General features: G+C 47.2%; 1 protein-coding gene across 2 annotated transcripts in view; it reads left to right on the forward strand.

Moving 5' to 3' along the window:
- Positions 1–22,976, forward strand: part of GLT1D1 (glycosyltransferase 1 domain containing 1) — a 38,256-nt gene extending 15,280 nt beyond the window's left edge. For both annotated transcript variants that reach the window (XM_058816752.1, XM_058816751.1), the window contains exons 5-12: positions 1,711–1,747; positions 2,804–2,860; positions 8,094–8,189; positions 9,227–9,276; positions 11,765–11,808; positions 13,329–13,449; positions 17,291–17,389; positions 22,629–22,976. In XM_058816752.1, the coding sequence (XP_058672735.1) occupies positions 1,711–1,747; positions 2,804–2,860; positions 8,094–8,189; positions 9,227–9,276; positions 11,765–11,808; positions 13,329–13,449; positions 17,291–17,389; positions 22,629–22,775 (651 nt within the window). In that variant the 3' untranslated portion in view covers positions 22,776–22,976. The remainder of the gene's footprint in view (positions 1–1,710; positions 1,748–2,803; positions 2,861–8,093; positions 8,190–9,226; positions 9,277–11,764; positions 11,809–13,328; positions 13,450–17,290; positions 17,390–22,628) is intronic.
- The last annotated feature ends 1,516 nt before the right edge of the window (positions 22,977–24,492 follow it).

A 24,492-nucleotide genomic window follows, 5' to 3' on the forward strand; every position in this document is an offset into this window, starting at 1 on the left:
TTCCATTTCACTGGATAAATTACCTTAATTCTGAAGTGTGTAGTCCAGCCCTTGCAATGATCTGCATTCCAGGTGAGTTTGAAATGCTATAAAAGATCTCGTGCTCATGGTCAGATTTTTACTTCAGGAGCATAAAACTGGTGCAGAAGAATTACCTAAGCCACTTTTATTAGCATTCCATTCCATTTCCCATTCTCCTCAGGCCCATTTAAAATAAAGCATGAGAGAAAATTGATCTATAAAGAGTGAATGCATCCCTGAGCCCTGTCCCAGTGCTCTCAGAACCTCCAGGGCTGTTTCTGCTCCCTGAGCCCTCTGGGGTCCTGCAGGGCAGGAACGAGGATGCTGAACTTGAAATTCTCTCTTAACTTGGTGTTTTCAGGTGCTGCCCCCTGCTTTTCCCACCTCCTTTTTCCTGGTTTTCTCTGTTTTGCTCCCTTTTCCTGCAGAGTTCGATTCTGGGGTTGGCAGTGCTGCCCCATTGCTTGCAGGGGTTTTTTATCATTTTATCATTTTTATCATGCTGGGAAATTCAAAATGTTAGTCAGAGAAGGTCCACTGTTAGGTAATAAAATGATGTGATGATGTGTTGAACTGTTTTTATTATTTTAAATCCTTTGAACACAAAAGCTCAAGGAAGATGAAGTCCATGGAATATCCCCAGGTAGCGCAGAGCTGTTTCTTTCTCCCCCACTTCATTCCCATGTGGATTTGCTGCTTTTTTGTGTAATTTTGGTGACATTGCTCACCCTGATTCTCAGAAACCACCCCCTCCCCATCTGTGAGCTGCTTGGAGATGACTTTTTTAGTGACCTCTTTTCTTCCAGTTTCTTTTCCCAGTTCATTTTTAGTAACTGCAGAGCCTGGGCAGGGGACTGAGGGGCAGCCACCAAGGAACAACAGGGAAAACCAAAATCTCTGCAATTAAAAAAAAAAATTACTTCTGTGGCTTCCTATTTCCTGAGCTGACTGGTTCAAGAATTGAAGTTTCTTTCTGAACTGATTTTCTTTTCACTAAAAAAAAAAATTATTCCACAAATCCACAGTTGGAGTTATAGAAAGATATTGAAATAGGAAATTGCTTCTTTAATCACCTAAATTAAATAACAGCGCTTCAGGAGTGATTTTGGAAGTGTGATAATTACCTCTTTTACTACAGCTATTTTAAGGTAATTTATTTTGTAATTTTTATTTGTGAATGTTCTGCAATAACCACCAGGCACCAGTTTTCCAGTCTAGGCAAGTCTTTATATTTGAAAGCAGTTTCTGAAACTGAGATGTTTATAAATTGTATTATAGATAAATATAAACTGGATTTTCAAAACCAGTCTTCCAAGACCAACAGCTTTTTGGGAACTAGTGCTGATTTTCAGCTAGACGGTTGAAGTTTGTTTTATTCCAGAAAAACAGGGTAATGATCATAAGAGAGGATACAGAGACAAACTAAAAAATATATATTTGTACTAACTTGGTAATTGTGTTTATTGCAAAATTGATTCATTGATACTGTAAATGGACAAAGTAAATATAAATTACATTGCTGGCTTTTGGAGTTACTGAATGTATCTAATAGTTTTGATTTTTCAATAGTCAGAAGAAAATCACACTGACATGTGTTTTGTTGCTCTTAAGCGTGGGGTTTTTTTGAGGATTGAACAGATATTTTAATGTTGAACTCTGAAAGCTTTTTTCTTCTCCTTCTCTTTAAAGCCAGATGCTCGGAAGAAAATTTATGTCCAAAGCCAAGGTGAGAGCTTTGAGGTCCTGATGAAGGATTCCCTGTCTGTGGTTCCTGTGCTTTGTAGTGTACCTGCCTTCCTGCCCTGACCCATGGGCTGGGCTCAGCTGAGCTGCTCCCCTCCCTAATTTGAGCTTTTTGCCATCAATTGCGGCAGAATTGCAGTCGCTGTGCCTCAGTTTCCCCTCTCTGGGTGCTCTATGGACGCTTTCCCAGCTGCCCTCCAGCAGGAATCCCAAAGGGCAGCTGACACTGGGGCAGCTCTGAGCTTCTCCAAAGGCTGCAGAAGGTTTGAGGGTGGGGAGTTCTTTCCTGGAGCCCCAAATTCCTTAAAATGCTCCAGGGTGAGTTCCAGCCCAGTGAGAGCCAAGCACAGACTGGCAGTCCAGGGAGCACAGCTCAGTATTTACGTGTGATGGCTTCATTTCCTAATTTATTTAATTAAAAATATCTCTCTGTGGATTCCAAAACTCATTCCACTTTGTGTATTTCGCTTTCAAAGAAAGTAACATCCTTTTCCAGGCTGTGCTGTTGAAATTGCTCATTGTGAAGTCTGTTTAGCCCATGTTTAGTTTATATTTAAGTCTCTTGGGAGGTAATAGTTAAATAAGCGATTAAATAAATTAATAAAATAGTTTCATCATTAAAATAATTAATCTTTAACATAAGGAAAAGCACATTCATTAATATTCAGGACAGATTAATATTAAAGTTGTGTATAAATGTGATTTATTTCCTTCTGTGTTGAGGGCTCTGTGTCGCAGCTGCCCTGCACCTGTTCTGGAATGATGTCCCCCCTCAGGTGATGCTGTCCCAGGTGCAGTTTTACAAGGCAGATTTTGCAGGGCTGTGTTGCTGGAAGGTCCCAGCACTGGGGGATTGTACAGCATTTCCCACTGAAGGAAATTTCCCTCTGGGGAAGGGCTGCACAGCCTGGCATTGCTGGTGAGGGGAGTTCAGGGTGCCTGCAGAAATAATTGCTCTATTGGACTTCCCAAAGCCTTCAGGAGCCACAGCTCAGCCATGCAGGGGACATTTAACATGGGATCTCCTTTTTTTACACAGGAATCAAGGCTACACCCAGTGAAACATTTGACTGGCACCAATTTCTACAAAATGCAGGTAAAACTCATTTTCCCTTTGTTTACTGTGTTTATCCCTAATAGGTTTGTTCCTAATTCCTTGACACCTTCCTAATAGGTGTCAAGGATGAAAGAAACTTAGAATCAGAGCTAATAATAATAACTAATTACGTAACAAAGTGCCTTAATTCTATGGGAAATGGCAGAACATCCATCAGACGAGTCTGGGCTGCCCAGCAGCCAGAGTGGCTCTGGATTTGTGCTCTGGGCAGGGCTGGGCTGCACCAGGAGAGCTCCAGGCTGGGGCAGGGCCCTGGAGGCACATGGGGAGCGCAGCACAAACCCCTGAGCTTTGTTCTGTCCCAGCCTGGGCTGCCTGCAGCAGTGCAGAGAGAAACGAATGCTGCTGTTTGGTTGGGCTGGAGGAGGAGGGAGGGCTGGTGTTTGTTTGTTGGGGCTGGAGCTGCCTCTGCTCTGCTCTCCCCTGAGCAGGGCCAGGTGAGGCAGGGCCCTAATTCTGAGTCACCCCGTGGTGGCAATCTTCGATCGCTCCATCTTTCCCCAAAGGGTGATTTATAGGCGTTTCAGCCTGGGGGAAACGTTTCGGTTTTACATCCATCCATCGGCCTGATCTCTGCTGTTCCCCGTGCTGCAGGTGAATCCTCCCCTGTGGCTTTATCCCCTCAGGAGATGGGAGCCGTCACCCAGAGCCAGTTTGGAGCTGAGCATTGTGAGGTTGTTCTGTTCTCAGTAAATCACAGTGCCCCCAGGATTAATGATTGTCTGGAGTGAAATGATTTGTCGCTTGCTAGCACAGCCTCAGTGTTGATTTGATCTCTTGTCCAACCATTTTGTGATTAAATGAGCAGTCAACAGATTGAGGAGGGGGAAGCTCCCCCTAAAGTGAATTTCTAATGTATTAGAGACAGTTTTTTTGCCTAATGTGTGCTAATGCAAAAGTGCAAAATAATTCATAATGTACATGAAAAGCAAACTAAAATGTGACTCTAACATCTGTGCCTTATTAAATAATAACTTGGAAAATGGCATCAGATTATTCAGTATTGTTTTTATGACTGTTTCATCTGATTTATCTCCTCTGCCTGGTGCCTGTGTCCATCTCTGGTGGCAGCCCACAATTTCCACTTCTTTTAACACTGCATGGGCTCAGGCTTTCTGGCTGTACCTTTGGCTTTCCAGGGACTAATTAGGAGCTCCCAGTGAATTGCTTTGTTCTGGGCATTTGCAGTTCCAAAGTGTTTGAAATTCCACTAAACCCGGAGCAGTCAGAAGCAAACCCTCAACAGCAGGAGGCAGTTTTGCTCAGGAGGATATGATTTTGGCAGTGTGGGCTTGCACAATGTGCACAATGTAAAAAGACCCTGAGCTTCAAAGCAGATGAAGCTGCCCAGTCTCCTTCAGCTCATGGCGTTTGTGAGGGGTTTTTTTTAAATATTTTTTCATGAAGTTCTATTCCATGTCTGAAGGCACTGGACGATTTTTGGGAGAAACATTTCAGCAGGTAACCCCTGCCTGTGTCTTCAGCAGAGCCCCTGAGCATTTGTCACATTCAGGATTCCCAGGACAGAATTCCCAGCACAGCTCACAGCCTGCAGTACAGGTTTTATTTCATCTGAGGCATCTCTGTGAAACACCCTGGGTGTTCAGGGTGCCAGATCCTTCTCTCTACTGAAACAGGCTCTTCAGAACGATCCAGACCTCCCTCCACAGAACAGGCTTCCTGTGAATATTCTTTGTACTGCTGTTGTTGTCAGTCAGAGGAAACGTTTGCTCACTTTAAATATGACACCAATACCCAAACAGCCTCTTTACATCAATGCAATGGCTTCACAAGGAGTTTAGTGGTGGCTTTAAGTGAGTGGCAGGAGGCACCAAATGCACTTTGTGGTGGGAGAAGTGCGGCCCCAAGATCCGAATGGTGCTAAACCAAACTCTGAGGAATGCCAGCTTTGTGTGCACTCCATTTGGTAGCTTGGGTGCCAGTGTAAATAGCAATTGCCTGACACAAATGGAAGCAGTGCTGTGAAGGGGCTTTGCTGTTGTTATTATTATTATGATGGGTGCAGTACAATCTCAGTACAAATATCATGGAATTGGTATTTTTTCATAGTCTCAGACCCGGGAGCTGCGGAGGTGATGGTGTGGGGTTATTGCTGTCCTGGCTGCAGAATCTCCAGGGGCTGGCTAGTCAGCATTCACTGGCTAAACCCACAAAAAAGGCTTTTAGAGTAAATTTGAATTGTGGTTAACAGTCAGCTTCACAGTTTGTTTGTGTGGCTGAGAGACTGTGAGCAGCAGCAGCCAAAGCAGGAGGCTGAACCCAGTGAGATTGCAGCTTCTCTTTGGGAACCCAGAACGTTCAGCCTCCTTGGGAGCTCAGCCTGTTCCAGGAGGTTTTGCTGCCTGTGTCAGCCTGGAGACCAGAGCAGATGATCAGGCTGTTTTCCCTGACCTTGCATTGCAGGGATCTCCACGCAGCACAGCCTGGTTGGGTTTAGCAATTTTAGAAGCCCTATCTATAGACTTGGGAGAGTCAGGGGAAGTTCAGCCTCGTGCTGGAGACAGACTGACAGAAAATAACAAGGCAGTTTAGGAAAAGGATAGACCTGAGACTGATCTGCAGCAGCTCAAGGCTGGGGCAGAGCAGCTCTGATCACAGGCCTGAAGTCATCACTGCGGGATGAAAAGCTGCCTTTGATTTTCAATGGGGCTGAGATACAGACCCCAGTAAACATCATGTGATGAGAGGATGCAGATAACCAACAAAGCCTGCACTAACACACTGAGAAATCTTTGTTTAGCCAACAAACAGGGCTTAAAGCTGCTCCCATGGTGCTGTGGAACCTCAGGGTCATCACATGCCTATTGCAGCAGCAAATAAAACACGCGATATGTTTTATTTATATGCTTTTGTAGTTTGAGTTTTCAGCTCTCCTGTAATTTCTGCTTGGTGGCAGGGCTGTTGTCTGAGCTTGAGAAGTTTACATAAGCTGTCATGGCACAGGCAGGGTTTTACAGAGGCATTAGATTTTCCTGGAGCTGTGCTGGAAAGAGAGACCCACATAAGAAAAACTGAACAGTAAAAGTTTGTGCACTTATCCAGCTGAGTGTAATAAAACCTGTATGATAGCAGCAATAAACTGAGTTCCCAAAGTGATCTGAAAGTGCAGAGCTTTTTGTTGTCTGATCTGTTAGAAATAATGAGAAACAGGGGAGAGAAGAATTGATTGAGAATTTTGCAGTCTTAATTTTTCCTGCATTAGTAGCCTGTCCCTGGAGGTTTCCAGGTTCGTTTAACTCTGTCTTCACCAGGACATCAGCAGCCCCAGCATTGCTGGCTGTGAAGGGCAGTGTGAGCACTTGGGGTGAAGTCACTGCCCCTCACCTTGGAGGGAGCAAACTGCTGTGTGGGGTGACAGGGCACAGGAATGAACATCTGGGCTCTGAAAAATCAGTTTGGGATTGCTGAAAGGAGGGTGGCTGGGCTCCTGGTGGTGCCATAAACGGATGGATTTCCTCTTTGAGGACAGCAGTCAGTGCTGTCAGGTGCTCAGCAGGTGGATAAATGAAATCTTTTCAAAAGACCTGCTGTGGTTCAAAGTGACCAGGAAAGAAAATCAGGTTATTCTCCCTCACCATCTCATCATGGCTTAGGTTTTGTTTCTGAACAGAACCAGAAATGGACCAATAACCTAAATAACGTGGGCTTGGTGTTGTTCTCTGAAGGTCTGTAGAGAACAACAGTGAACTTGAAATCAGGCCCTGGAAAATTAATTTCTAAATCTTCTTCTTTACCTCTGAGCAAGCCAATGCTTGGTATTACTCATTCATTTCCAGGCCTGCAGCTTTCAGTAAGATTTGCAGTAATACATTTATTTTTATTGTGCACCTATGACTGCTGCATTTTTTTTTTTCTTGATAGTACCTGGAGGGATGGAGTTAAATGAATCTACACTTCCAAAATCTCTTTAGATAACACTTGTACTTATTCCTGCCTTTCTTAGAAAAACCATGTCCCTGCTGAAGCTGCAGAAATTATTCAGTGTTGACAATTCAGGCTTTGTGTTGGCTGCATGTGCTTGTGTTTTGCTGTGCAGGTTTTGATAATGGCCCAATGTAGAGTGTCATTGTCAGAGCCCTGTCCTCTGCAGGGACAACAGCAGGGCAGGGGGAGATGGAGGTGATGGGCTCAGGAGGAGATGGAGATGATGGGCTCAGGAGGAGATGGAGATGGAGATGATGGGCTCAGGAGCGATGGAGATGGAGATGATGGGCTCAGGAGGAGATGGAGATGATGGAGATGATGGGCTCAGGAGCGATGGAGATGGAGATGATGGGGTCAGGAGGAGATGGAGATGATGGGCTCAGGAGGAGATGGAGATGATGGGCTCAGGAGGAGATGGAGATGATGGGCTCAGGAGGAGATGGAGATGATGGGGTCAGGAGGAGATGGAGATGACGGGCTCAGGAGGAGATGGAGATGACGGGCTCAGGAGGAGATGGAGATGACGGGCTCAGGAGGAGATGGAGATGATGGGCTCAGGAGGAGATGGAGATGATGGGCTCAGGAGGAGATGGAGATGATGGGCTCAGGAGGAGATGGAGATGATGGGCTCAGGAGCGATGGAGATGGAGATGATGGGCTCAGGAGTGGATGGAGATGATGGGGTCAGGAGGAGATGGAGATGATGGGCTCAGGAGTGGATGGAGATGATGGGCTCAGGAGCGATGGAGATGGAGATGATGGGCTCAGGAGTGGATGGAGATGATGGGCTCAGGAGGAGATGGAGATGATGGGGTCAGGAGGAGATGGAGATGATGGGCTCAGGAGTGGATGGAGATGATGGGCTCAGGAGGAGATGATGGCCTCAGGAGATGGGCTCAGTTGTGCTGGGCAGGATTAGATTGGGGATCAGGAATACCAACTTCAGCCTAAGGGGTAAAACCATTGAGAGCCATCTGGAGCTGTCCATCTCAGGGCCCAGAGCTGGTTCTGGGCTCCAAGAACAGCACCAGAGCTTTCTCCAAGTCCTGCGCATTGCCTGTCTCTGCAAATGAACCCCTGTGCCCTATAAAGTGATGCACATCCTCAGTCTAGGATTGTTTCAGAGCAGGAAACAGGAGGAATAATGACAATTGTTCATGATCCACTCTTTGCTGCTTTTACCACTGTCTGTGCTCACTGATGGAGCAGTTGGGAGTGTTCAGCTTTTCCCCTGCCCCACTGGCTGAGTTTTACAATCATTTCCCAGGCATCCCTGCAGACTCAGGCCCTGTGCATCTGTTCCTCCTGGTGTGTGGGCTGCGCAGAGTGAAGGACCCTCTGTACCTGGTGGAAGCTTTCTCAGGTGAGTTCTGGCCATTTGAACATTCCTGTTTGTCACTCACTGCATTCTTCTCATGTTGGTAAGTTTGGCATGGGCTGTTTTGTTCATTGCAGGAAACATCATCATATATTTACATTTGAAAAAAGAAATTCTTATGTAACCATTGATCTGTTCCACACATTATTTCTGTGCCATGTCTTTTCCATCCTGCTGGGAATAACAGAGCATTCAAATCAAAGCAATATTTGATGATTTTGCTTGCTGAGAAAACTGTTTTGCTGTTACATGCAATATTGATGGAAGACAAAAGAAAAGATCGTCTACTTCAAAATCACTTTTTTATCTTGCTGTCCCGTGGCTGTTACATTGATTTGCATGTGTGCTAATTAATACCGTTGAAGCTGCAAACAAGTTTTACCACCCATTGTTCTGGCTCAGTGCTCAGACTAGGCTGAAGTTTCCTGGGAGCACAAAAGGGAATATTTGTCAGGCTCTGTTTGTGTCTGTATGAGGTTCAGGCATTCTGAGCTGCAAATTCAGCCTGCACGTTCAAGTGACTTTTACAGCCCTTGGAGCCTTGTGGTGCTGAGGAGCAGTGCAGCTTGCAGAGAGCTGCACTGGTCTGTCCTGGGCTCAAAAAGCAGCAGATGTCTCTTGTGCATATCACTGAGCAATGATTGTAATGGCTGCAGTTGCTTCCACACGTTCCTTGACACAGGAAAATATTCAAGTGATTGTGGCTTCGTGGCCAGAACCACAGCATTATACAGAGCATTGTTCTCCTGAGTGATTCAAAATTAATATCTGAGCTTAGTTAAATAACCCCTGAGTCAGAAGAGATTGCATGAAGCAGAAAGGCTAAATTACTCACTTTCAGATATGCTAATATTTGAATTCTGAGGAGTAATGTGAGGGCTGAGTGTGAATTTGGTGCACATTCAGTCTTTTAAGTAGCAATACAATATTTGTCTAATTCTTCTTTAACCATGGAGCTATTTATACTGATTAAAAAAGTAATAATTTTTATTAATAAAACAGTTGTTCCTCTTCTGTTTCAGAGTGGCACAGAAAGGATCCCAGTGTCTATCTGGGCATTATTGGACCTGCAGTAAGTTGCAGCTGTAATTTTTATTTCTAAATATTTCCATTTACCTCATCTGAGGTGCCTCAGCTCTCCTCCAAACTGATCCTGGCTCTGAGGATTTCTGTTAGAGATGAGAAGCTCCAAGCCCAGACCTTGGAAAGGCTGTTCCCAACAGGTCTGAGCTTGGCGGGGTTTCAGTGGCCAGAATTCCACAGTTCAGGGCTGCCCATGAAGGGGTTCCTGCACTGCTCCCAGGCTTTTCCAGAGCAGGCACTGAGGCAGCCCAGCCTGTTCCTCCTCACTGCTTCGCTCCATCCCAGGGAGCCGTTCTGAACAGAAAAAACCAGCACAATACTTGGATTCCACTCTTGGCCACTGCTGCTACACCTGTGGGGTTTTAGACACTCACAAACTGATAAAATGTGTGCTTTTGTAAATCAAATACTAGCAATGCCCATTCCACTAGGAATAACTTAGAAATGAGCCTATCAAATGTTTTGAAAGGCAGCAGCTGCCATCCAGGAGATGTTTTCCCACAGGCACTGCTAATGAGGATTTTAGTGCTGTGAAGTTGTTTCAGTGCTGTTATCCCTGCTCTCACTTCTGCTCACGTGCAGCACTGTCCTTGTTCCATTCCAGCTGGGCTTTGCTGCCACTGCTGGGCTCAGACACAATTAACACAAATAAAATGAGGCTCAGCCTCTGTCTGGCACCAGCAGCAAGGACAGGGCTGGAGCTCACAAACCCAGCCCAGCTCCTTGGCCATTCAGAACCTCAGAGCACCAAAACCTGGATAAACTGAGGGTTTTGTACATCCCCATCTCAGGAAAACCCTAAAGTTCTGCCTCTGTCCTGATTCTTCTGCATCCCCATCTCAGGAAAACCCTAAAGTTCTGCCTCTGTCCTGATTCTTCTGCTGTGTGTGCTGCCTGTGGAACTTAGTGCTGAAGTTACACAAGTTTTTGAGCAGGGTTTTTGAGAGGGACATCAGTGTTCTCCACATAGATCCTGCAGCACAGGGCTGGAAAAGGCAGCCTGCAGCCCTGGTTCAAGCAGGGAGAAGCTCTGAGGAGGCAGCTGTGCCATGTGAAACAAACTCTCTGCTGCTTGGAGGGGACCAAAAGCCTCCCTGGCTCATCTGGGTGATGTGTTCCCTCTGTATCATCTCATCTCTGATTCATCTCCACACGAGCCTGAAAACTTGCAGGCAATTTGCTTTATAAAAAACAAATAGACACTCAGTAGGCAAATAAGAACAATTTCTCTATTTTCTCATTCAGCTTTATTCTTTGCAGATTTGGGGACATAGGATTTTATTGTTAAAAGCTGTTTTTACTTTTTTGTTTTATCTGGGTTTTTTTCCACGCTAATACACAAAATGATGTGGAAGTGAACTGGTGTGGAAGGCGAATCTAGAGCAGGTGTAATGAACCTGTGCTGCAGAATCAAAAGATGCACTTGCTGCCTTCAGTGAGGATTTATAAACATTTCAGTCGTCTTTCTAATTCTGCTTCACTTTCTCACAAGCTAATGTCTTTACAGGCCAGAAATAGCCCAGTGGCAGTGCACAGGCTGGATCAAGGGCTGAACCTCCTTAAAACACTTTAGAGCATATTTCTCCCATGGAACTAAAATATTGCTAAAGCAAAAAATGCATCTCAGCTCTATTGGTATTTAGCTGTACTCTTCTTATTCAGGTTGCTTCTCAAACCACAAAAATCTTAAGAAAATCAGTGCCACCATCTATGAAGCATGTAATTTTTATGGTGAATATAAAAGCCCATTCAGTAAGAGTATATTAATTAAGAAGAGAAAGAACAAAGGCCCCCTCTCTGTTTTCTGCTTTACCTCCATGAGATGATCTATTTGCTGCCATAAGATTGTATTCTGTTCCCTGGATTTTCTGTGCCTGATTGTCTCAGGTGGTGCAGTTGAGGTAATGTTGCAGGATTGGGGTCTGTGTTATGTAAAACTTTCACCATTTGTCTGCACTTCCAGCTTTCCTTTTGTTCATTCCTATAATGAAATCTGGAACAGCAGCTAATTTTCAGCAGCTCCATATTCCAAGAATAGGAGCTTATGAAACTTCAAAAAAAACTTAAGGCCACAAAACTTTAAAGTTTTGTTTAAAGCATTCAGCTTCCTCTCAGACCTCCTTTTGGGTTTTTTACTCACGACTGTTTGTTATTTACTGGGGTTAGAATTTTGTGTTTATTATTTACTGGGGATTAGAATTTTGTGTTTGTTAGATTTCCATCAAGTTTTTCTGCCAGAGCATGTGAGTAGCATCCCTGTGAGTGTCCCAGCTGCAGCCAGGCTGCCTCCTGAGCCCCTGGAGCCCATTTTTACTCAGTGAGTACAGGCCTTGGACACAACCGAGTAACACATCTGTGGGACGATTTAAAGCTCAGCATTTAAAGTATTTTAGATTTAAAATGTGCTAAACTTTATTTCTCTGGGTGTTTCAAACATGAGCTGCAGTGCCACTGACTCTGTGTGTGCTCCTGCCCAGGTTGATCCACTGTTTACCAGTGAAGTTGAGGAGAGAGTTAAAAGGTAAGGAGTTCATGTTCAAGCTGCTCCGTGCTGAAGGCAGGCAGCTGGTTTTAAAAGGCAGCCCCTTTTTAAATCCTGTAAATACCAATGGGTGTCCTTGCACGTGTAAATACCAATGGGTGTAAGTACAAATGAGTGTCCATGCACATATAAATACCAATGGGTGTCCTTGCACTTGTAAATAACTACAAATGGGTGTCCCTGCACGTGTAAATACCAATGGGTGTCCATGCACAGGAAAATACCAATGGGTGTCCCTGCACAGGTAAATACCAATGGGTGTCCTTGCACATATAAATACCAATGGGTGTCCATGCACAGGAAAATACCAATGGGTGTCCATGCACAGGAAAATACCAATGGGTGTCCTTGCACAGGTAAATACCAATGGGTGTCCTTGCACAGGTAAATACCAATGGGTGTCCATGCACAGGAAAATACCAATGGGTGTCCATGCACAGGAAAATACCAATGGGTGTCCATGCACAGGTAAATACCAATGGGTGTCCACACACATGTAAATAAATACCAATGGGTATCCCTGCACAGGTAAATACCAATGGGTGTCCTTGCACAGGTAAATACCAATGGGTGTCCATGCACATATAAATACCAATGGGTGTCCATGCACAGGTAAATACCAATGGGTGTCCCTGCACAGGTAAATACCAATGGGTGTCCTTGCACAGGTAAATACCAATGGGTGTCCTTGCACAGGTAAATACCAATGGGTATCCCTGTACAGGTAAATACCAATGGGTGTCCTTGCACATATAAATACCAATGGGTGTCCCTGCACAGGTAAATAAATACCAATGGGTGTCCACACACATGTAAATAAATACCAATGGGTGTCCATGCACAGGTAAATACCAATGGGTATCCCTGCACAGGTAAATACCAATGGGTGTCCCTGCACAGGTAAATACCAATGGGTGTCCATGCACATGTAAATAAATACCAATGGGTGTCCCTGCACATGTGAATACCAATGGGTGTCCCTGCACAGGTAAATACCAATGGGTGTCCACACACATGTAAATAAATACCAATGGGTGTCCATGCACAGGTAAATACCAATGGGTATCCCTGTACAGGTAAATACCAATGGGTGTCCTTGCACATATAAATACCAATGGGTGTCCATGCACATTTAAATAAATACCAATGGGTGTCCCTGCACAGCTCTGTGGGACTGACAAGGCTGTCAGGACCCTTTGGCATGGAACAGTCTCAGACCAGGAATTCCCGACATTGAACATTCTAGAATAAGCAGCATGCTGATGCTTTGGGTTAAATCACATCTGACTGAGTCTGATTTAGATTTATACTGACAGAACCACGGGAGGGTTTGGGCTGGCTGCAGGATGATCCCCAGTCCCACCCTGGCAGCCAGGGGCAGGGACGGCCCAAGCCCTGTCCCAGCCGAGCTCGGGCAGGGCTGGGGACCCCCGGCCTGTGCCGGCGCCCCCGCTCACGGAGGGGTTCCTCAGCCGCCGTCCCTCTGTCTGTCCCTGCAGGGCCCCCGGGGTGCGCGTGCTGCAGGAGCTGCCCCAGCCCGAGCTGCATGCTGCCCTGCGCTGCTGCCTGGCCCTGGCCAACAGCTCCAGCTCCGAGGGCATGTCTGCTGCCATCCTGGAGGTGAGGCACCTGCTGGGGCTGTTCTGAGAGCTGTACCCCCAGTCACACCCTCTGTCACTGGCAATGGCTGGCAGTGCTTCGTGGACGCATTCCAAAGCTAGGGAGGCAAAACTAAAACGTTTCCTTTTTCAAGTGTTAGCAATTAAGGTTTTCTTCCCCTGAACTGACAGTTTGTTGTGCTTTCTCTATTTATTTTTAAAGGATCCAAGGTAATTTTATCAATCCTGCTAAATTAACAATGCAGACCTGAGATGCAGAAATCACTCTGATTTCCTGGGGTTGTCACTGGGTTTGATTCAACACCCACTTCCTCATAATGCTGCAAGAATGGACTTTCATTTATTTTTACATCCCTTCAAAAAGCAATCTAAGAGCTGTATTTGGTTATTTAATTCTGAAATGATTAATGAATGAATGACACGCTCAGTTAATCCTTTTGCCATCAGTATTGAAAATTAATAACCAGTTTTATTTCATACCTGTCAAAGTAGGGCACTGCTTAGTATCAAGTGCTTTCTCAGGAAAAAATAACTGTACTTGAAGTGAAGTTCTTTGGGCAAATGCCTTTCATTATTCCATTTGTTGGGTGGGTGCTGAATGTTGGTTCATCATGAGCACAGAAATTATCACACCATTTGTATGTGGTTATGTAATATAAATGAGCCTCCCATTTCTGTTTGTAATGAGTTGCATTTCCAGCATTTCCACTCATCTGAGAGTCCTCACGAGTAAGAACCAAGGGAGCATCACAGGAATGAGGCAGGGCAGGTGCTGGTGGGACAGCACAAGTGCATTTCCATCCCCAATGCCAAGCTCAGAGGTGCATTTCCATCCCCAATGCCAAACTCAGAGGTGCATTTCCATCCCAAAGATGCATTTCCATCCCCAATGCCAAGCTCAGAGGTGCATTTCCATCCCAAAGATGCATTTCCATCCCCAATGCCCAGCTCAGAGGTGCATTTCCATCCCCAATGCCAAACTCAGAGGTGCATTTCCATCCCAAAGATGCATTTCCATCCCCAATGCCAAGCTCAGAGGTGCATTTCCATCCCAAAGATGCATTTCCATCCCCAATGCCAAGCTCAGAGGTGCATTTCCATCCCAAAGATGCATTTCCATCCCCAATGCCCAGCTCAGAGGTGCATTTCCATCCCCAATGCCAAACTCAGAGGTGCATTTCCATCCCAAAGATGCATTTCCATCCCCAATGCCAAGCTCAGAGCTGCCCCTGCACCAGCCCAGCTCTGTGCAGCAGTTCCAGGCTGTCCCATTTCCCAGCCTGGGCTGTGTCAGGCCAGGCACGCTGGGGTGGCTGGGGTGAGCTGCAGAACCCAGTGAAGTTCAGTCTCTGTCACCACCTCCTCCTCACCTGCTCCATGCTTCCCTCAGGGCTGCTCACAGAACACTTGAGCAAAAACCAACCTGATTTATTTTATTTATTTATTTCCCCAGAGTGCCAGGGGTGGGAGGCAGGAGCCAGGCACACCAGAAGAGCTCCGAGCAGTGGCTGTGAGCTCAGTCTGGCACAAACTGTGTGGGCTCAGGGCTGACAGGACATTGGGGCAGATTCCAGAGGGTTTGGGATTTCTGTGTTTGTTCAGTGGGATCTGAGCCATGCTGATAAAACCCTGCTGGAACACCTCTCTCTCCCAGAAATGGCAGCCCAGGACACTGAAGTTCTTTCCTGGGAGGGCCAGCAGCAGGAAGGGCCATCTGCTGACAGCTTGTTGGATAATAGGGCAGAAAACTCTGCATAAAACTCTTCTGCTCCTAGGCTGCAGAAAACAGGCTGGAGTTTGGAAATGCAACTCTCATTGTCCTCAAAGTTCAACATTTAGCAAGGTCATGAATGTGTAAACAGTATTTCAGAGTGAGATAAATATATAATAGATAAATGAGATAAATGTATAATCCCATCCAGTTCCACCTGCCTGGAGCTTTGGAGAGCCAGGAGCCGTCACTAATGGCTCTGTCAGCTGGGTCTGAGATCTGAGATCTGACTGGAACTGATCTGTTTGTGTTTGGCGTTTGAAGGGAGAAAACAAAGCATTAGAGCAGGCATTAAAAACGCATCTGTTCCTCTGAGAGCCCAGGAGCTGTGCACGTTCCTGGCCATGGATGGTGGCAAAGGCTCCGCTGCTGAGAGGTTCCTGAGCTCCCTCTGCTCAGCAGGGTTTGCACCTTCGCGCTGGAGCCTTTCCCTGTGCTCTCAGGAATGCTCCAGCTGCCGGAAAAATTGTTAGATTCAAAATCATACATACAAAATTTGGCTTTTACCAACAAGAAGCCAATTAGAAATGGTAGAAAAGGAGGCTGGACAGGTTCTGCTGTGCTGTGAGGCACAATCCACTCTTGGCCAACACGTGCAGCACCAGCAGTGTGCAATAACAGCCAGAGCAGATTATAAAACACCAAAGATGAAGGAATATTGTAAAGCAATAAAACTGAAGAGCCACCAAGAAGATGCATGGGCTAGAAGGAAGGAAATGAGGGACAGTGCGAAGACAGAGTGCTGAATAAACCCTGCCTTTGCTCTATCAGCCCTTGTTGCTGGCTGGAGATGTTACAGGGGAATGTCCCCAGCTTCAATTTACACCCTGCATCCTCCTGCAGGAGCAGCTAAACACATTTGCACTCAAAATAAGGGAACAAAACAGATGGCCAGTGGACTGAAATGTTGTTTGATGCTATTATTCCTGGGAGCTAGGTCAGTAAATTATGCATCTTTTCAACAATGCAAATGGTTCTTTTTACTGCTTGGAAATAGCCTAAGTATCTAAATTAAATTTGGAGCCACTTCTTGCAGTAATTGTTTACAGCCCAGTCCATTTGGTTGAGGCCAGTGGCATAAAGGCAGCCCTGCATCTGAAGTCTTTGGCCATCTGTCCTTCCTTTAGTGGCTGTAACTCACTGGTACCTGTGCATTTGGGGAGCTCAGGATTTTCCTGGGTAGCGGTTCCTGCCCTCCAAGTCTGAGTAGAACAAATGTCTTTCCCTTTAGAGTTTGGAAATGGCAGAAAATTAAATATTGGTGCTTGACTTCAATCAGTCACCATCTCTGCAGCTTCATTACTGTGTCTGAATGACCCCAGAAATTCTGGCAGTTTCTGATACCAAGTGTAGAAGAGGTTTGATCATTAAGGGCTGTTATTTTTAGCTCTAACTGCTGCAAAGCAGATGTTTGTGCCAGGGTATGGAAATGCTGTGGTCAGACTAGTACACCTGCAGTGGTGATTTTAACAGTGATTTCTTGGGGATTTTAAATTATTAAAATATGTTGCTAAGTCCCAGCAGTCCCTTCCTGTACCTTATCAGCCTGGCTGTTTGTCTCTTCAGTTTTGTCCAAACTATAAAAAACCCTGGTTTTCTCCTTGGAGTTTTGTTTCCTTGCTGCGTGGACTGGAGCAAAATTGCTCCTCATGCAGGAGTGTAATGACAGTAATTAAAACTGCATTGACTCTGAGTGACAGGGAATCAGTATGAAACACGTTGAAGATCTGGGGGAGGGAATTTCTTCCCCATCTGACACTGTGATAATTGCACAAAATGAATATTTCTGCTTTTACATCAGTGCATCTCCAGGCTGCCCAATCCATCAATAGTGATTAAATCCAGAGCAGCAGAGCTGAGGGCCAGGCTTTGCACACCTCAGAGCTGGGTTCTGTCTGGGTTCTGTGCCTTGGCAGGGCTCTCTGGGGAAGGGTATTTTTCAATTAAAAATCTGGAGTGGTGGGAAAGAGGTTTGGGTTGTTGTTTGTGCTTCTCTTATTAAAATTGTCATTGTTAGCGGCTCAAAATCCACAAATCCTTACAAACTGTTTCCTTTTCTATACGCCTGCAGGCAATGGATTTAGAAGTTCCAGTGCTGGCCAGGAACATTCCCGGGAACGCAGCAATAATAAAGCACAAGGAAACGGGGCTGCTGTTTTCCACTCCCCAGGTGAGAGCAGCACGGAGATTTGGGTTCATTTTCCATCCCAGCCTGTCTGCGGTCACCGGGGATCCCTGCAGTGTTTGCTCACCCTCTGCAGTTCAGGGAGCCCGGACTAGGTGTCAGCCTTGGGAAGCTTTCGGAGCCGCTCTGGGTTCCAGTTCCAAACCCTGCAGGAGATGCTGTGCCTGTGCCAGGCTCCCCTTCAGGAATATCTGCAGCAGAGCTGCTGTCAGACACCGGGAGAATGAGCTGGAGCTGCAGATGACACATTTTCTGTAATTTCTAGCAGGCACTGTTAATGTAAAGTATTTTTAGAGGCAAGATATTGCTCAGTCAGAGAAATTAATGATAAAATTAAGCCAAGTGTTAAGATGAAGTCTCAGGGAAGTTAAGTAAGAGTGGGAAGAGAGGGAACACTACCCATTTTTAAATGCTGGAAATTTTCATTCCAGCATATTTTCCTGCATTAGGGCTCTGCTGTTACGTATTCATGTATCCATGGAAAATGACTCCCAGAAAAAGATTCCCTCAGAGATTTATCCAACTCCAGATTAAAAACACATACTAGAATTCACCATTTGACAACTATGCATAGTAGAGAACATATCTTATTTATTTACTTTGTGGACTGTGTGATTAATGCATCCTGTTGTGTTTCTGGAAGGTGAATCCCCTTGGTTGGGTTTGAAGATTTTAATAGAAAAACTCTTCCAATTCAAGTATGGTTCTATAAGCACTGCTTATCTTCAGCTGTTTCTGATCTGAGGAGGGAAAGCTTTGCAGTACCTGGGGTAGGAGCAGTTGTGCCTGCTGTCTTGTGAAAGCCAAATTAGAGGGATATTAATTGGCCATTATGCAGTGAGAATTGTTGTAAATGGTGAGTGCTGCTGGCTTTTCTTGCTGGAAGTGAGCTTCTGTGGCTTCCAGGAACACAGGAAATGTTGTGTCTCATCCTTAGCCATTTGGGTTTGGCTGGAAATAGCAAAGCCCTGGCAGTGCCAGCACTCAGGTGGAAACAAACAGTTAATGTGGGAACAGTTAATGAGGAAGGGAAACCTGGAACAGTTTGTTCCTGACACTCCATCATTTGTGCACATCACTGTGCCCATCACTGAAATCATGGGCTGATCCTGCTGCTGCTTGGATTTCCAAGTTTATGGAATATTTGACACTGAGTTAATGGGACCTGAAGAAAAAAAAGTAAGAGATAAGAACGGGGCAATAAATAATGCAAAACTGTGTTAAAAGGGAAGGCACAAGAAGTTATTCAGCAGGCTGGGTTTCAGAATTACAGCTCCCATGTCTGTAAGAGCTCACAGAAGGACCTAAATAAAGAGAAGGAGGCAAATAAACCTCCAAGGCACTAAGAAGGGACAGAAGGGACCTGGGCAGCCCCTGTGAGGGTTTGGAGGGCTGGGAGCAGCAGCTCTGCTGTGCCATGGAGCTTTCCTGTGCCATGGAGCTTTCCTGTGCCCCCCAGAGCTTTCCTGTGCCCCCCAGAGCTTCCCTGTGCCATCCAGAGCAATCCTGTGCCATGGAGCTTCCCTGTGCCATGGAGCTTTCCTGTGCCATCCAGAGCTTTCCTGTGCCCTTCAGAGCTTTCCTGTGCCATGGAGCTTTCCTGTGCCATCCAGAACTTTCCTGTGCCCTTCAGAGCTTTCCTGTGCCCCCCAGAGCTTTCCTGTGCCATGGAGCTTTCCTGTGCCCTTCAGAGCTTTCCTGTGCCATGGAGCTTTCCTGTGCCACCCAGAGCTTTCCTGTGCCATCCAGAGCTTTCCTGTGCCATGGAGCTTTCCTGTGCCATGGAGCTTTCCTGTGCCCTTCAGAGCTTTCCTGTGCCATCCAGAGCTTTCCTGTGCCACCCAGAGCTTTCCTGTGCCATGGAGCTTTCCTGTGCCATCCAGAGCTTTCCTGTGCCCCCCAGAGCTTCCCTGTGCCCCCCAGAGCTTTCCTGTGCCATGGAGCTTTCCTGTGCCCTTCAGAGCTTTCCTGTGCCACCCAGAGCTTTCCTGTGCCATGGAGCTTTCCTGTGCCATGGAGCTTTCCTGTGCCATCCAGAGCTTTCCTGTGCCACCCAGAGCTTTCCTGTGCCATGGAGCTTTCCTGTGCCATCCAGAGCTTTCCTGTGCCCCCCAGAGCTTCCCTGTGCCCCCCAGAGCTTTCCTGTGCCATGGAGCTTTCCTGTGCCCCCCAGAGCTTTCCTGTGCCCCCCAGAGCTTCCCTGTGCCCCCCAGAGCTTTCCTGTGCCCCCCAGAGCTTCCCTGTGCCATGGAGCTTTCCTGTGCCATCCAGAGCTTCCCTGTGCCCTTCAGAGCTTTCCTGTGCCATGGAGCTTCCCTGTGCCCCCCAGAGCTTCCCTGTGCCATGGAGCTTCCCTGTGCCATCCAGAGCTTCCCTGTGCCCTTCAGAGCTTTCCTGCCACCAGGTACCTGTGGCACTGCCTGCACACCTGGCCTCTGCCTCCCTGGAGATCTCTTTGAGAATCTCCTTCTTCTGCCTGCTCGAGCTGCTCTGAACTGCTTTAATTGCAGACTTACTTTCATGATATAAATAATATATTAACCGTGCATCCTATTTTCATTATGTGTGAGCTGTGGCACCAGCACAGCTCTGGTGGTAATTGAGGAATTCTTCACCCTGTTTTACTCAGTGCACTCATTTCCAGCTTCATCTCCTGCGTACCTGTGTTTCTGTGTCTCTGCAGAACATCAGACAGCATTTATCTGAGGAGACACAGAGGAGGTGACATTTTCTTTAGGGATGATTGGTCAATTTGCCAGGAGAAAGCTGCATTATGGATGTTGCTGTGTGTGTGTGGAGCTGCCCATGGAAAGGGCAGTGTGAGAGTTTCTGCAGGGACAGGAGAGGATTTGCTCCCATTTCTCTGGGTCGTGGTCACAGCTGAGCCTCAGCTCTTCACTGTGCTCTGCTCCACCTGCATTATCCCCACTCCTGGCAGGGAATAAGGGTTTGTTGAAGCATGGATGGCCCCAGGTAGCAAGCTGGGATAGAGATCACCTCCTTCACTTGGGCTCCTCAGGCCGTGCCCTTAGCTTCTATTGCTGAAAGCCATTTGTGGATTTGAGCCTTTTCACCAAAACTGAAGCTACAACAAAATACGGGAGTGCACAAATATTTGTGCAAATATCCCAGATAGAGCAGAACAGCTGCTGGAGGCGTGCTGCCTCCCTGTAATCACTTCATGTATCACAGGCTGATGGAAAAGCAGAATGCAGTGCTGCATGTCCTGCAGGAGCTCAGAGCTGTGCATGTCTGCTTGCTGCCAGTGCAGACTCAGCACAGCCCCACAGCTGGGATTCAGTCACTCGTGGGCAGGGGAGACACCTGAGCTCAGCACCCTCACTGGCACAGGCCAGGGTGAAGCCCAGGAAATCCCGTGAGTGTCCCACTGCCTTCCAGGGCATTGCAGTGACTGTGGGCTCTCACTGCAGGAGGAGGAGGAGGATAAAGCTGAGATGTCCTTACTCGCCACCTCCTGGGATTTTTCCATTTGCTTCTTCTCTCTCCTGCATTTTCTCAAATTTAAGGCTTTGGACTCAGTTTGGCATTTTTTTCCTGAAATTATCCTCAGCCCTGAGTATTGTAACTGTGAATAAGAATCTCATTTCTTCTATCATTTACATGTTTCCAAGTTTTTGTCCTCCATATCCACAATTTAAAAGAATGCTAATAGGACTGCCTGTCAAGAAATGTTACATTGCTGCTTCTGCTCTTAGGTAATTTACATAAATTACTTTAAAACATTACTTTAAATAAAATCCTTCACAGGAGCATAAAATTAAAGTTGGGGATGCGGTTCAGTGGGACCAGTATTTTTCACTGTGACTTTCCGGGCAAGTGCATGAAGGCAGCAGAGGTCAGGTGAGACTTGCCCACCTTTCTGTGGTGTCTGTGGGGCTGGGGGAGCTCTGACAGACACAGAATCCCCCAGGGAAGGGCTGAGATCCCAGGTAAAGCAGCCCCAGGCAGGTGGGCACAGCTCCCCAGGGCCCAGCCCAACCAGCACTGCTCTGGGGTACAATGAGAGCTCACTGCTCACCTGTGTGAGGAAAAGCTCCTCATCCTCCTACCTGGGTGCAAACCCCAGCACCGCAGGGCTCCGTGGCTCTGGGCGTTGAATTTTCCTGCTGCTCTGTCCTGGCAGGCAGAGCCCAGGCAGGGATCATCCCCTGCTCAGAGATTTCCCCATCAGTCGCATTGCACAGTGCACCGCAGCAGCAAATTCACCCAAAAATCCAGAGTTTACCCAAAGATTTCATAGCTGTGGGGGTATTTGGGCACTCTGTGTGTTTGGCTGTTCAGGGACAGCTGTGTCCCTAACCTGGTGTTGATGAACCCTGCTCCTAGCTGGGCTATCTCCCTGCACAGCTGGCATTATTGATGTGCAAATCATGGATCCTCTGTGTCCCCTGTCCCCATGCACTGATCCTCACTGCCCATTGTGTGCTAACACATTATCCCAATTTCCCAGTGCCACCAGAGCTGCTTTCTGAGCTGAACCCAGGCCCTGCTCTGCACACATCCGAGCACATTTGCAATTTGAAGCATTGGAAGGTGTCTCTTGATGGAAAGTTAGAGCAGCTGCTCAGAACAGTTTAGTTCAGACATCAGATCTCCTTTCAGGTTTGAAGTTCACAATTTCTCTTGCCTGAAAGTCAATGAGAGGCAGAGGAGCAGGCAGAGGACAGCTGTGAGCTCTCTCTGGGTATTTTGGCCAGTGAAGTTCAAGGGAATATGTGGGGGTTTTGGTGTTTGTTCAGCTCTCCCTGCTGTATCTGTGCCTGCCCAGGTGCTGCATGCTGCTCCCACCTCACACTGGGTTTGTGTTGGGACTTTTTAGTCTTACCATGAAATTCACTGAGGGTGCAGCAGCAATGAGGTGAAAGTTGAGCTGGGCTGAGCTCAAACATCTGATGCCAGATTACAGAACAGGCAATTCATTTATTACCAGCCTGCCTTTCCAGCCATTGGGTAGGCAGACAATTTCTGTGTCATTAAATGTGAATTGTCTTTGATTTTTAATGTCTTAGTTGGTGGGCTGTGTAAAATATTAAAATTATTATTTATTGATCATTTTTTATAAATAAAGTCTGGCACTTGACCTTGAGGAAGCGCTCAGGACAGCTCCGTGCATTGCCTCACAGCTGGACAGTACCAGCTACTGCAGTGGCATCAGGGCCTGTTCAAAGAAATTTTAACTGATCCTTTTTTTCACCTTTTTTAGGAGTTTGTTGCGCTGTCCAAGAGTTTAATGAATGACCCCACTCTGGAAAAGGAAATTGTGACCAGGGCCAAAGAGTACGTGGAGCAGCATCACTCGTGGGAAGGGGAGAGGAAAACCTACCAGAGCCTGGTGCAGAGACTGCAGTGAGCTGGCAGGGCCAGCAGAGCCCTTCAGTGATGGCAGCGTGCTTGGCTTGGGGTTCCTTGGGCTCTTTCTAAACCAGCCAGACATTGTTCACTAGAGGAACAGCCCGGAGCAGAGCTGCTGCAGGGTCAGGCTGAGCCAGGGCAGCCCAGGGCAGTGCCAGGGCAGTGCCAGGGCATTGCTGCTCTGAGCCAGGGCAGTGCCAGGGCATTGCTGCTCTGAGCCCTCCCAGGGCAGTGCCAGGGCATTGCTGCTCTGAGCCCTCCCTGGGCAGTGCCAGGGCATTGCTGCTCTGAGCCAGGGCAGTGCCAGGGCATTGCTGCTCTGAGCCCTCCCTGGGCAGTGCCAGGGCATTGCTGCTCTGAACCATCCCTGGGCAGTGCCAGGGCATTGCTGCTCTGAACCATCCCTGGGCAGTGCCATGGCATTGCTGCTCTGAGCCCAGGGCAGTGCCAGGGCATTGCTGCTCTGAGCCAGGGCAGTGCCAGGGCATTGCTGCTCTGAGCCCAGGGCACTCCTGGCACACAGAGGCACAGGGGATGCTCTGCCCATGCTCCCTCCCACCCTGCAGCACTGCCAGCCCTGCCCACAGCCAGGGGCACTCACACACCTGCTGAGGCCCAGGCGCACGAGCAGAGGATGAGCTCTGGGCAGCACAGCTCCTGCAGGCAGCCCTGAGCAGCCCAGGACCACAGCCAGCCTGGGCACAGCTGCTGTGGGCACAGGAACGGGCACAGGGGGCTCCTGCAGCCCCCCTGAGCCTGCATTGTGCCCCTGGCACAGGGCAGGAGCTTGGCCCAGGTGCCAGAGCCGTGCCAGAGCTGCTTGGTTACATAAACTACCTCTTGCTTTGCCAGTTCCTTTGGTACCTCTGTGATTTGCTTATTTATTGAAAGATTTATGAGACCTGTACAAAGGGATGGGGTTGGAGGTAGTTGCTGTGTGTCTTGGTACTGTTTGTTCTTATCTGTGGCTTTTCAGGATGTGTTTATTTCAGTACAATGCAGCAGCCTTGTCTGAAAGTGAGCCTGAGCTCTGCCCAAAGTCCACCCTGCTCATCCCTGCCACCCAGGGACCATGGACACACCTCTGAGTCTGTAATTGCCATCCAAGGACTTGCATCTAGAGAAAAAAACCCAAAACAACAAAAAAGAGGGGCATATTTGTAATTTCTTGTTCTTGGGAACCTGTTTGCTTTGTAGGTCTCGAGCCTGCCCCAAGGAGAGCCTGTGAAATGTTTTCTGTTGATCCAGTGGCTGTTGTGTCAGACTTTCCTCTGTAATAATGAAGTTCACAGTGTGTTTTAAGCTTTCCTCTCTATTTTTGATGTTTTGCAAGGTTCTGGTACAGTAAACAAGAAAGCAGTTTGAGTGCTGTGTATTGATTTCTCCCCAATTCCCTCCTTGCTTTGTGCTGGGGCTGCTCAGCCCTTCAGTAACACCCCCAGGGCAACAAACCCAAAACCCCAGGGCAAGCAAACCCAGATTTAAACCCCAGGGCAAGCAAACCCAGATTTAAACCCCAGGGCAAGCAAACCCAGATTTAAACCCCAGGGCAAACAAACCCAGATTTAAATCCCAGGGCAAGCAAACCCAGATTTAAACCCCAGGGCAAGCAAACCCAGATTCAAGCCCCAGCCCTGCTGCACTCCCCCCAAGCACATTTATTTATCCCACCATCCCTGGAGTGCCCTGCTGGCTCCTGGCTCTGCACACACTGC

The sequence above is a fragment of the Ammospiza caudacuta genome, chromosome 18 (genome assembly GCF_027887145.1).
Source record: "Ammospiza caudacuta isolate bAmmCau1 chromosome 18, bAmmCau1.pri, whole genome shotgun sequence".
NCBI lineage: Eukaryota > Metazoa > Chordata > Aves > Passeriformes > Passerellidae > Ammospiza > Ammospiza caudacuta.